This window comes from Microcaecilia unicolor, chromosome 6 (genome assembly GCF_901765095.1).
Source record: "Microcaecilia unicolor chromosome 6, aMicUni1.1, whole genome shotgun sequence".
Taxonomy (NCBI): Eukaryota; Metazoa; Chordata; class Amphibia; order Gymnophiona; family Siphonopidae; genus Microcaecilia; species Microcaecilia unicolor.
This window is the reverse complement of record NC_044036.1, coordinates 156,794,070-156,807,639: the sequence shown is the minus strand read 5'-3', so window position 1 is coordinate 156,807,639 and position 13,570 is coordinate 156,794,070. Positions and strand designations below refer to the sequence as shown.

General features: G+C 44.8%; 1 protein-coding gene across 9 annotated transcripts in view; it reads left to right on the top strand.

Annotated features, from left to right (window-relative positions):
* The first annotated feature begins 1,124 nt into the window (after positions 1-1,124).
* The window catches only part of FLNB (filamin B), a 223,423-nt gene continuing 210,977 nt past the window's right edge, over positions 1,125-13,570 (top strand). For all 9 annotated transcript variants that reach the window (XM_030205341.1, XM_030205340.1, XM_030205337.1 and 6 more), the window contains exon 1: positions 1,125-1,655. In XM_030205341.1, the coding sequence (XP_030061201.1) occupies positions 1,223-1,655 (433 nt within the window). In that variant the 5' untranslated portion in view covers positions 1,125-1,222. The remainder of the gene's footprint in view (positions 1,656-13,570) is intronic.

Genomic DNA, 13,570 nt, shown 5'->3' with positions numbered 1-13,570 from the left:
CCTTAGGCTGCAAACCAGTACAAGCACAGTTCAAATCCCAGTGTGGCTTGTAATCTTGTGCAAATCAGTCAACCTTCCATTGCTTCAGGTACCAACAGACTGTAAACTCTCTAGGGACAGAATATCCACTGTACCTGAATGTAACTCCTCACAAAATCCCTTTCTTTCCCCAAACCCTAGAGGGATAGAGAGAATCTGGTAACGACATTCAAACATGCCAATGATATAGGTAAAAGGCAAACATTTTGGGAGATAAACATACTTTTAGATCAAATTATTATGATTTTTGTATTGGTATTGTTTTTGCAGTACTAGCACTTGAAAAGCCCTGAGGCAGGCACAGAAGATTCTTAGAGGTAGGAAAGCAAGGGGTAAAAGTGAAGCTCACATAGGGTCTGAGATGGTGCAGGCAAAATGAGCAAACTAGGGGAGCCTTGTTCTCTTTGACTTTCTTTAAACATCTTTCATAGGTTAGTGTCTAAAATTTATTAGGCAAAAACATTCTCTCTATGAGCCATGTAAGTGATATATTGTCCAGAAATTTACATGAACAAATCAAATCATATTATAAAATGTATAATTGCAAATATTAGGTTGCATATTTGCTATTTAGGGTCTGTGGCTTCAAGGCTCACTTACAGGTACCACATTCTGCAACAATGTTTATGGTAATAGTTAAATTGTTTGCACTTTTAATACTATGCACCGCTTTGACCTCCTTATATATTTGCCATGTATACGATTTTTTAAAATAGTTTGGAAAAGGCCTTAACCGATCAATTGGAAATAAAGAGGAAACGGCTTATGCCCGAGAAATCAAATATTGTAAATATCCTCCACTGTAAGACCTGGCAAAAAAAATCGTTACAGGAAATCAAGTATCCCCAAATTTGTCGCGCTACACCTCTGTTAAGGCAAAACCTGTTTGACACGTTAATTGCATGAAGATAATTAGAAGTGCCAGCTCTGGCTTTTCACGTGGCACAAATCCAAATTAATAGGGATCTCCTCCCTCCAGGGTGGTGGCGTCTGCTCCCAGTTTAAAAAGTCAGCAGTGGGACATCGTACCATGTCTACACTCACATAACGTTGTCTTCTTTTCTCTTCCCCCCTCCCCTTTGTTTTATTCCTGTTGCACAGATTCGGTTGCAGCTTTGCCCTCTGTGCTTGTCCTCGAGCCCCTCCGGGAACCGGAGCTGGGAGGCGGAGCAGCTAAGCCAGCATGAGCGCGCAGGCGCGGAGCCAGCTGGAGAGGAGAGACCGGGAGGGCCGGGGCCAAAGCCAGAACGCTGTGAGCGTACAGCCGAGGAGGCGGCAGCAGCAACAGCACCAGCACCCCCCGGAACCCGCCAAAGAGCACGAAATGCCGGCCACCGAGAAAGATCTGGCCGAGGATGCGCCCTGGAAGAAGATCCAGCAGAACACATTCACCCGTTGGTGCAACGAGCACCTGAAATGCGTGAACAAGCGGATCGGGAACCTGCAGACGGACCTGAGCGACGGGCTGCGGCTGATCGCCCTGCTCGAGGTGCTGAGTCAGAAGAAAATGTACCGCAAGTACCACCAGAGACCCACCTTCCAGCAGATGCAGCTGGAGAACGTGTCGGTGGCGCTGGAGTTCCTGGAGCGGGAGAACATCAAGCTGGTGTCCATCGGTGAGTGTCCCCCTGGGGGGGAGGGGAGGGGGGGGGTTAGGGGAAGGGGGCTTTTATTTAAGTGTTAGCCATGCCCGGCGTTCTGATCGCCAGAGCGACTGCGCTTTGCGCGTTCTCCGGCTTTCTGACCTGAGAAGGGAAGTTTCAGGCTTTACTAGCTCCAGCTTCTCGGAAGATCGGGCTGCCTGCAGCAGATGGATCCTGTCAAAGGAGGCGGAGGAGGGAACTGAAAGGTTTTGGTTTTAGTGCGGTTTTCGCTTTCCGGATTCTCTTGTCGGCCGTTTCCATTCTTAGCCTCACAGCAGCAGGGTGTGGCGAATCAGGAAGTGACAGGCGCTCCATGTGGCTTAGTATTTGAGGGGGGGGGGGGGTACCGGAGCGGGGGTGCAGGGAGTGCGCACCTGTAACTCTGGCCCCGCCCCCCAAATCATGGGTCGGGCATTAGGGTAGAATGTACATGCTGCTGTGCAGTCTTTGTAGTACCTGAAGGTTAAAACGAGACACTTCCAGTATTTTAGGATTGCAACCTTTGTCATAGGAAACAGCTTTTCCAATTGCTGAACAAAGTTAAGAAGGCTTAATGATGACGTTGGGGGTGCTGAAGCGCTTTATGCTCGCAAGCATGAAATCAAGCGTTCAAAAAAGATAAACGGAGTAGTTTTTTTTTCCCAAATTGAAACATACAGAATAGCCGGAAGGGTGGGGCATTTTTGTTTAACATTTGTGCTAAAACTAATGGTGTATGACTTGGTCAGTAGTTGGGTTCAGAGGCCTGAGAGCTGTTCTCGCTTTGGGTGAATGTTACCTTTCTAGCAGGTAGAGCTGAGCATAGCAGCTTAGTTATGGGCTTTAAACACTGTTTAGCATTGTCTGCACTATGCTCTGGGGACTCGAGCAGGGTCCCAAGTTCTCGTTCCTGCGAGGTGTTTTTGAAAAGCTTTTATTGTGCAAACGGACTGTGTGTAGTATCTTATTTTCGTATTAGTTGTCAAAAGTAATCAGCTACTCTACAGTAGTGAAAAATACTTGTGCAAGAATGGTTGGCACAGATTAGGGGAGTACTTCTCTAGTGCTGTAAGTGTTTATCCACTAGCTAACCTCCGTATTCGTCAGGGCACCTTCTATCTGCAAAGCTGACAATGTGGCAGCATCTTAGTAATGTACTTTCACATGTAAAATGCAGTGCAGGAGTGTTTTATGTCTTGACTACGACTGGATATCAAATTGGAGTTGCTTGTTTATAGGTGGGGTTGGGCTGCTGAGGGCGATGCCATGGGTGATGAATAATATGGCAAACTTGGTAGGTGGGCCTCTAGATATGCCACAGTTACGATACCTGGGATTTAAACGGTTATTAATCCACAGCAAATAGTGAATGCAGTGTTCTGATACAACAGAGGTTGTAGGTCTTAGACCATTGCTCATCAGGCATATAAATACTTCTCTTATCGGTGCTGATTCATAGCTTCCACCTCGGAGGCACTCCTTGTACAATCAATTTTTTTCTCATACCATCTTTTGTTTTGAATTGTAAGCAAATATAAGCACTTTTCTCCATGGAGACGCACCTTTCCCAGTAGACTCTAATCAGAAGCTAACTTGATCAGTGTTTTGCAAGTCGTGTTAGCGTTCTAACTTACGATGTCTAGCAAAGGTGATGTCAATTCTGTGTAAATATTATGTGGCTAATGACAATTGGGGGTCTAAAGGATTTTTTTTCTGTTTAATATTTGATCAAGCATTGGTAGCCAACTCGGTAAACTCACTGGTGCAAGGTACATTCACAAACTGTGGATCAGGACCCCCTGGGGGTTGCACGGTATTTGTTGTCATGGGGCTACTGTTACAAAAAGGTGACTTAAAAAAAATCCCCTGCAGATTATGGCCTTGTAAAAACTTTTTTCCTCTGGCTTAGATAAACTGAGCAGGAAGCCCCACTGCCACAGATGGAACTGCTGTCAATTTTGAAGGTCCCTTCACCTACCTCATTGCTGCTCTTAATTGCCCATAGGACCAGCACTGGCTGGATGGAGTCCAACTGACAGATCTACAGTCTGATGCACAAAACTTACCATGATCTGAACGTTTTGCTTTAGACTGGTTGTAGCCAGTCTAAAGCAAATGTTTAGTGAGTAATGCACAAAGGGGTTTTCCATGGCTAACAGTTACAGAAAACGAGCTCATTAGTATTAAAATGAGTATTCCTGAGCGCCTACCTTTTTACAGTGCAAAGTTTTATGGGAGGTCTGGACCTGGTATGGGGAGCAGCCTGTTTTGCTATGTTTTTATTTTTGTTACATTTGTACCCCGCGCTTTCCCACTCATGGCAGGCTCAATGCGGCTTACATGGGGCAATGGAGGGTTAAGTGACTTGCCCAGAGTCACAAGGAGCTGCCTGTGCCTGAAGTGGGAATCGAACTCAGTTCCTCAGTTCCCCAGGACCAAAGTCCACCACCCTAACCACTAGGCCACTCCTCCACTTTATAGTGCAAGCAGACTGCTCCCCATGGTAGGTGCTCAGGACCCTCCCCCCTCCCCGCAAGAATTGCCCTGGCGGTCTAGTGACCCCCCTCGCCATACCTTAAAAATGGCGGCAGGAGCAATACCTCTTCCTTACAGTCTCTGGGCCTGCCTGGAACAAAATGGTGCCATCCAGCCCCTGCCAAGTGCATTCTGGGATGCACTGGGCAGGGTTAACCAACTTATATAAGGAGGAGGAAGGAGGTATTGTTCCTGTCTCTGTTTTTTTTTTTTTCAAGGTACAGGGAGGAGGGGGTGGGGTCAATAGACCAGGGCAATTGCTGTTGGGGGGGGGGGGGGATCAGGGTCTACTGGACCACTGTGTTTTTGCTTGGGGGGGTGCAGTCTACCATGACAGCGATCCACTGGACTACCTGGGATTATATGCAAGCTGTCAAATGCATTTTGACAGCTTTGAGTTGCAAACAGTGACCGATGCACAAAGGGGGTTCTGTATCTCATTTTCATGTCATCCTGCTTTGTGCATTGGTTGTGGTTTGCAACTTGGTATCTTTTTCACACGGCACCCATATTTAATGGGTGCCACTGTGCATTGGTTTCCTAATCTGCTATGTTTATAAGCTGCGGCCAGACTTTTTTTTTTTCCATGTTCATCAGCTGCTGCTTCTACAGAAGGGGCTCCTGTCAGTTGCTTTATGCAGTTGGGCCCCATAGCTTTAATTCAAAGGACTCAATGTGCTATATGGTTAAGATGACTTAGGATCATATAGCACATTGTGAAATTCAAGTCTAACTTTAAACATTTTTATACATATACTAGGAAAGAAGGCCCGTTTCTCAGAGCAATGAAATGGGCGCTAGCTTTTCTGGGGGGGGGGGGGGGGTGTGACTCACATACGGAGAACAGTGGCGATTTTCCTGGGCCGCCCCCTGGCTTGTCGCGGTTGTAGCTGGTTCGTTCGCCGCCGCTGCTGTTAGCGTTGTCGTAGCTCTGTGTGGGTGGCGATTTTCCTGGGCCGCCCTTGACGTCATCGCGTTTTGACGCGAGGGCGGAGCACAGGTACAGTAATAAAACACCCTCAACGTTTGCTTTGCCCTCGATGTCATGACGTTTGACGCGAGGGCGGGGCCCGGTGGCTTCACCACCACGAACCTTCGAACCTGAAGGAACTGAAGTCAGTGGCTTGGCTTCAGTGACGTCAGTGTCCTCAGAACGTTGAGGATGAGTTTTATTATAGTAGTTTTTTTTTTTTTTTTTTTTTTTTCCAGAATGATGCTGCCATTCTTTTTTGTCCCATTTTTATTTTACTGGACCTTAAACCTCGTTATGGGCTTGCCTTCTGAAGCTCTCAAACTTCCACTTCAGCTTAACATTGGGCTGCTCCTTGTATCTAGGTCTAATGGCCCTATCAAAGTTGCTAACAGTAAAGGTACATGTGCTCAGCATGTTGGGCTTCCCTGGCCCAGTTATTGGGAATTAAGCTCATCTCCATGGAAAGATGCAGGGAGTGTAAAAATCTAGCTGTTCAGCACAAACACTTGTAAAATATCTTGTGATTTAAGTTTGTGTATGTGGGGGTACGGTCTCCTCTCTCAACCCTCTGCCATTGCTATGAGGGCCTTTTAAGTTGTAGGCAGTTAATACGGCTAAGTCTTGGGGGGAAGGGGGGGTCAAGATTTTGGTATTACATGGATAGTATTTCATTCAGTGCATTCTTTGGTTGTGTATCCCAATTCATTTCATTACTATTCTCAGTCTTGCACTGGTTTTGTTTTATTTAGATGTGAGTCTGGAATGTTGATGTGTGTGTCAAATAGTATGGTTGCTATTGCCTCATATACATAACGGTACCATTTTTTGTTCACGGGACTAGCATATTGGAGCCTGTGTATCTTTCTCTGCTGAGACCAGGAGGAACAAAGGCCACCTGTGATGAACTGAATCACAAAATAAAGGTTGATTGTAGTAATGGCATTTCAGGCAATAATATTCATAACTTCTAGTAAAACACTTGATAGATCATAATACAATGAACCCCCCTACTTCCTTCCTCAGTGGAATGTTTGATTCATATGTGGCCTTTCTCCAGTATAGTCCCCAAAAGTTAGTCAAATGTGCTCTATAAATACTAATGTACTAAAAGGTCAACTGTTATGGTTGAGCTCTAGACGGTTTACACATTTTTTCCACTTTGAGCTGCATCTGTCACCATTTCTACAGCAGCCAACACTCCTCTCCTGCCCCCTAGAGCAGAGCTACTCAAATGTTTTGAGTGGAGGTCCAGATACTTAAGTTGTGCAAAGTACCACATGTACATCACATGTCTTATTTTCCACTTCAGTTTCCATCCTTCCCCCTCTTGCTCATGCCCACATGCTTGCTCTCATCAGTTGTTTTTTGTTTTTTTCCTCATTGCCTCCAACTTGGGATTCTTATTCTGTCCTTTGCTTAATACAGATGTGCCTTTCACATGCATACATTCTCTGGCCATCTTCTCCCTGCTCCTCCCCATAACCTTTTGAGTGCACAAATCACTGTGTTCCCACTCTTGCGCATCTTTTTCTCAGCCCTTACCCCTCGTATTCTATCCTCTTTGCTCCATACCTGCAGAATCTCTCTTTGGTAGGTGATGGGCAGCTGCTGGCTGGATCTGAGGCCTTCCCTCAGCTGTGTCCTACATGCACAGAAGCAGTAAGCCTCATCAGAGGAGGTGAGATGCAGCTGAGGGAAGACCCCAGATCCAGCCACTAACTGCTTGCTTGAATCGCTGGTCTCCCATCACCTGTCAAGGTACAGGAGAGGGAGATGCTGGGTACATGGTGGGTGGACGACATATACTGGGGGAAAAGGAGAGGGTAAGATGTCTGTATCTCGAGCCAGTGTTGTGACCCCAAAAACCCCACACCCAGAGATCCACACAGGAAAACTCCAGAGTCCAGCTTGTGGACGGCAGTCTGCCATTTGGGTAGGCCTGCCCTAGAGACAATTTATTGGGATTTGTTAACCACCTTGATGGAGAGATTCACCCAAGGCGGTGTACTGCAGGTAGCTTAACATAAGACTTGGCTAACAGCATAACAATAAGTATAAAAGTAAATACAATAAATGAGGTCAAATTGAAACCTAATAGAACTATAAAACAGTATAAAAAATATGCACTTTTTAACAGCACTGAAATGCAAATACCAGAGATATAATGCAATGCTAGCATAATAGTAACTATACACCTAATAGACATGCATTAGAACATTCATCTAACAGATTATGCTAATACTATATAGCTTGTATAGCTGAGGGACCAATTGCAGATATGATGGGGACGAGGTGTGGGATACAGAGTCGGTTGGGATAAATAGATGGCTTGCTAAACTCAAAGCAAATTCTTTAACATTTAGCAAGAAACGAACTGATCAAAGTTAGTGTGTGTGGCAAGCTAGTCCAGGTGAAGAATGTGCTTAGTCACCCTATGTATTAAAGGCTTGGGAGAAGAGCCAGGCTTTCACTGCTTTCTGAAGTAAGAGGTAGTCTAGAGTTGTATGTATGTATGTAGCCCCTCTGGGAGTAAATTCCAGAGAGTGGGGGCTACTCCTCAGAAGGCTTACTGTCGGGTATAGTGCGATTTTTCTTTTGACAAAGGTACAGATAAGTGATGATCCTTGAGGACCTTAAGAGGTCTCAAAGATGTGTAAAGGGCTAAAAGTACTCTGGCCCATTTTGTCTGAGGATCTTGAAAATCAATAGACTTTGAAATTTAGCCCTGTAAGGTACAGGTAGCCACTGTAGGATTTGCAGCTTTTAAACTAAAATGGGGGGGGGGGGAGGTGAGTCACCCAGGAGCGCATGGTTTGGTGTGGAGTATCCTTGAAGGATGCCATTGAAACAGGACATTTAGGGAATCCCAGTAGAGAGGTTTTAACAATGCTGAAAGTAAGCCAGGTGTGTTTAATGAGAGAGCAGGATAAAGGATGCACATTATCCTCTTCAGCTTGTAGATCAAAGGAAAAAACACATTTTGAAGCCTAAAAAATAATATGGGAGAGTTAGAATATATAGCACTAAATGATCTAGATGTAATAGGCATCTGAGGCTTGGTGGAACGAGGACAATCAATGGGACACTTAACGGGATACAAATTGTATTGCAATGATAGAGGATCAAATTGGGGGTGGGGTAACTGCACTATATGTTAGAGAGAATTAAGTCAAATAAACATTCCACATGACAGCATTGTGTAAATATGGATAGAAATTCCATGTGTGAAGGGAAGGAGTATTCTTGTAGGGCTGTACTACCGTCCACCAGGACAGAATGAACAGACGTCTGAAGAAATGTTTGCAAAGATTAGGGACACTGGCAAATTGGGCAACACTATAATAATGGGTGACTTCAATTACCCCGATATTGACTGGATAAATGTAGGCAGGGAGTGCCAGGGAGACAAAATTTCTAGATGTAATAAATGACTGCTTTTTGGAGCAGCTGGTCCGAGAGCCATTTTGGATCTGGTCCTTGGTGGCATGCAGGGCATAGTACAAGAGGTGGTGGTGTTGGGTCCCCTGAGAAACAATGATCATAACATGATTAAGTTTGAGTTACTATCTGGGATGAATCCACAAAGGAAATCTACTGTTGCTGCATTTAATTTTTGAAAGGGTGATTTATAATAAAATGACGAAAATGGTTAAAAAGAAACTGAAAAGATCAGCTGCAAAGGTTAGGACACTAAATCAGGTATGGACATTATTCAAAAATACCATCCTGGAAGCCCAGTCCAGATGCATTTCACATATTTGCAAAGGTGGAAAGAAGAGAAAACGTTAGCATGGTTAAAAGGTAAGAGGCCATTACAGCCAAAAGATTGTCCTTCAAAGAATGGAAAAAAGGACCCAAATGAAGAAAATAAGAAGCAACATAAGCACTGGCAAGTCAGATGCAAAGCATTAATAAAGAAGGGTAAAAGAGAACATGAAGAGAACTTTTTTCAGGTACATCAGAAGCAGAAAGCCTATGAGGGAATCCGTGGGACTTTAGATCATGAAGGAGCAAAAGGGGTGCTCACGGAGGACAAGGCCATAGCAGAGAAATTGAATGAATTCTTTGCTTCTCTTTACAGAAGATGCAAGAGATTTGCCTGTATCAGAAATAGTTTTCAAGGGGATGTAGAGGAACTGAGAAAAATCTCAGTGAACCTGGAAGATGTACTGAACCAAATTGACAAATTTAAAGAGTAGTAAATCACCTGGACCGGATGGCATACATCCAAGGGTACTCAAAGAACTCAAGCTACTAGTAATATATAACCTGTTAACATCGTCCGCAGTACCTAAAGATTGGAGGGTGGCCAATGTGATGTGGATTTTTTTAAAGGGTTCCAGAGGTAATTGGGGGAAATTTATAGACCGGTAAGCCTGATGTCAGAGCTGGGCAAAATAGTGGAAACTATTATAAAGAATAAAATTACTGAACACGTAGACAAACCTGGTTTAATGAGACAGTCAGCACAGGTTCGGCTGATGGAAGTCTTGCCTCACTAATTTGCTTAATTTCTTTGAAGGCGTAAATAAACACTTTGAGAAAGGTGAGCTGGTTGATGTAGTGTATCTAGATTTTCAAGAAGCTTTTGATAAAGCTCCTCATGAGAGACTCCTGAGAAAATTAGTCATGGGATAGGAGACAAGGTTCTGGTGTAGATTAGGAATTTGGTTATTGAACAGAAAAGAGGTTGGGTTAAATGGCCATTTCTCTTAATGGAGGAGGGTGAACGCCGCAGGGATCTGTACTGGGAACAGTGCTATCTATCATATATAAATGATATGGAAATCGGAACAACGAATGAGGTGGTTAAATTTACAGGTGATACAAAACTATTCAAGGTTGTTAAAACAAGTACAGACTGTGAAATATTATTGGAAGACTGGGCATCCAAATGGCAGATGAAATTTAATGTGGACAAATGCAAGGTGATGCACATTGGAAAGAAGAATCCAAATTTAGTTACCTGATGCTAGGGTCCACCTTTTGGGTCCACACTCAAGAAAAAGATCTGAGTATTGTAGATAATACGCTGAAATCTTCTGCTCAGTGGGGCTGCGGCCATAAAAAGCAAACAGGATGCTAGGAATTATTAGGAAAGGGATGGTGAGCAAGACCAAAAGTACTATCATGCCTCTGTATCGCTCCATGGTGTGACCGCACCTTGAATATTGTGTTCAGTTCTGGTTGCAGTATCTCAAAAAAAGATATAGCTGAATTAGAAAAGGTTCAACGAACAGTGACCAAAATGATAAAGGGCATGGGACTGCATGAAAGGCTAGAGAGGTTAGGGCTCTTCAGCTTGGAAAAGAGACGGATGAGGGGAGAGATGATTGAGCTCTACAAGATCCTGAGTGGCGTAGAATGAGTAGAAGTAATCCCTTTTGAAACGAGTTTAAAAAAAAAAGTACAAGGACTAGGGGACACTTGAAGTTACATGGAAATAATTTTAAAACAAATAGGAGGAAATACAATAGTTAAGCTCTGGAACTCTGCTGGAGGATGTGGTAGTTTATCTGGGCTTAAAAAGTTTGGACAAATTCCTGGAGGAAAAGTCCATAGCCTGCTATTGAGACAGACATGGGAAGCAACTGCTTGCCCTGGGATTTGTAGTATGGAGTGTTGCCACAATTTGGGTTTCTGCCAAGTACTTGTGACCTGGTTTGGCCATTGTTTGGAAAACAGGATACTGGGCTAGATGGATCATTGGTCTGACCCAGTATGGTTCTTATGTCACACTGCTTGCAGCCTTCTATCAGTTTTGTTGGAGCTGATGCAAACTTTTTTGGCTTGACCAGTGTACAGGGCATTACAATAGTCTAGTCGTGATGTTATCATAGCATGGGCCACTGGTCACTCATCTCCAATACACGGAGAGATTTTGTTGCTGCTGTAGGTGATAGAGGTTGTATATCTAGCAGTAGCCTACGATTCCTGACCTGTGGAGTTGGTGGTGGGTTTTTTTTTTGTTTTTTTTAATCCAAAGAATCTGTTTTACTTGGGTTCAGGCAGAATTTGCCCATTCCTGAACTGTGGTTAGGCAGGCAGTCACTTGGCTGTGGGTCGATCTGGCTCAATGGGTGTGAGTAGTTGTATATCAGTGATGTAGAATTTTGTGTCCAACTGAAGCATCTCAGCCAGAGGCTTGAGGTAAATCTAACTATATAAATGAGTTGACCCACTCACCTGCAAATGCGCAGTAGAGAGCAGCTGTTCTGCGCATGTGTGGCACGTCACAGGTCTCTCCTGATGTCAGTTGATCATAACCGCAACACCTACTACTTATCGTTTCTAAAGTGCTATACTAAACGTACGCAGCGCTGTTCAGCGACCCTCCTCTCTCCCCTGCCCCCTCCAGCAACTTAGGTTGTTCAGCAAATTCTTCAGGGCAGGCAGGAAAGAACCCCAGTCTTGCTTGCCCGCTGCCGGCGCTGACTCTTCCCCCGCTGCCGGATCGCTCTTCAAAATGGCCACCGAGACTTCAGCAGAATTGGGCGGGAGAGAGTCAGCGCCGGCGGCAGGCAGGTGAGACGGGGAATCTTTCCTGCCTGCCCTGAAGAATTTGCTGGACATCCTGGGTGGCTGGAGGGAGGGCAGGAGAGAGAGGAGGGTCGCTAGACATGGGTGGCTGGAGGGGGGGGGGGCAGGAGAGAGAGGAGGGTCGTTTTGAAGGTGATGGCAGTGATCACCTGCTTCTTACTGGAGAAAGCTAAGATGCATGGCTTTTTGGACTTCGTCACAATGACACCTAAAGTGATGTGGGGATGTCTTTACCCAGGCTTTTCAGAGCAACATGTTTCTTTGCTCGTCCAAGAGCTGATCTGAAGCAGAAAGTGCAGTCACACCAGGATTTAATGTAGTCAAATTCCTTCTCCATTCAATGATGGTGAAATGAGCCCTTGAAAAGCAAAACTTTAAGGAACATTCCAGCCTGTGGGTAAGGACATCTGTCTAGACTTCCGCTTTCAGTTTAGCGATTACTAGCTTGTATGAAGCTGCTGTGCAGCTGACTTGCTGCTTATTTTTAACAGGTATCTGGGATAGCCCCATTCCTGCACATCATATCCGTCCCTGGAGGGAAACGCAATTCAAGAGCTGTATATTTCATTTTCATGTGCTCTCCTATAGCCCTTATGCGCTGAATGACCTCCTGTCGAGGGAGGCTTGATACCCTCTTCCCAGATTTAAAATCCTGTCTGTCATGTGTGGTATAGAATCTACACAGGAAGGCTTTTAAGTCCTTTTGGACTGATCAGTGGAATTGGGTTCTTCATAGCTAATTTACAGTATATATATTTTTTAAATGGATGGAATATAAGGCAAGACAACTGAGTCTCTGTTGGAACAGCCTGCTAACAGTTGAATGTGAATGCATGAGTACAGTGGGCAGTCTGAACTAGGCAGAGAAACACTGTTCAGCCTTAGTACTCTTGGCTTTGACCAGGGTTTTCACACAGGGTGCACGTGCTGCCAGCTACTCCCAGCTTCACAGGTCTTTGGTAGCAACTAATGTGCTCGTGGAGGACTGTCATGCCAGGAAACTGAAACTAAAAATCCATGGCCTGATGTCCTGTGACCTGGTATGGCTAAAGCATGCCTTCAGAAGCTTTTTACAAGGATTCTAACAGGGGTATGAATGGATTGATTTTTCAGGCTGTTCATACATGTTACTTTGCATGTGATTTGATAAATGCTATGTATACCTTCTCCCCCACCCCCCTCCTAGGGAATTTGAACAGAGAGGTATTGCCATGTTAACACTTGGTTCCTGGCTTTAAGTACAGGCCTTGTTCTGCATATATCACCTTCAGAATTGTTAACTTGGGGATAGGCAATGGTAACATGGTTGGGATACTGCCTGGTTAGCAGCCTCTGGGGCCAGTGCAGTTAATGTGCTTTAGAACTTTGCATTAAAGCTAGTACAAGATTACCTAATGCAAGTGAGACATTTAGCTCCCCAATGCTGTGACGTGCAGCATGCATTGGCCATGCACAAAAAATGCATTTAACATCCAACTCCAAAATGACAGCCAGTACAAGTTTGTGCCCCACATGGCATTCTACTTGCTGACATGTAGTTCTGGAGAGATTAGAATAGCATTGCCAAGATCTGCAGAGATGTTGGAAATCTCTGGTAAGTGCTGATACCATCTGAACAGTCTAGCACGTTCCTCTTCACGACATTCCTCTTCACGACTTCCCTCTGCCCTGCCCTTACACATCTTTGTAGAAGCCAGAAACTTGCAGGCCATCGTGCTCACTATTAACAGCAGAACATGTTAAAGACTTAGGCCTCAGGCCTTGTCTTCTACACAGAATAGTTCGTAGTTTCATTAGCATGGATTTATGTGCTGGGCAGTGGCATTCCTGGGGGGGGGGGCCGTTACACCCGGGGCGGATC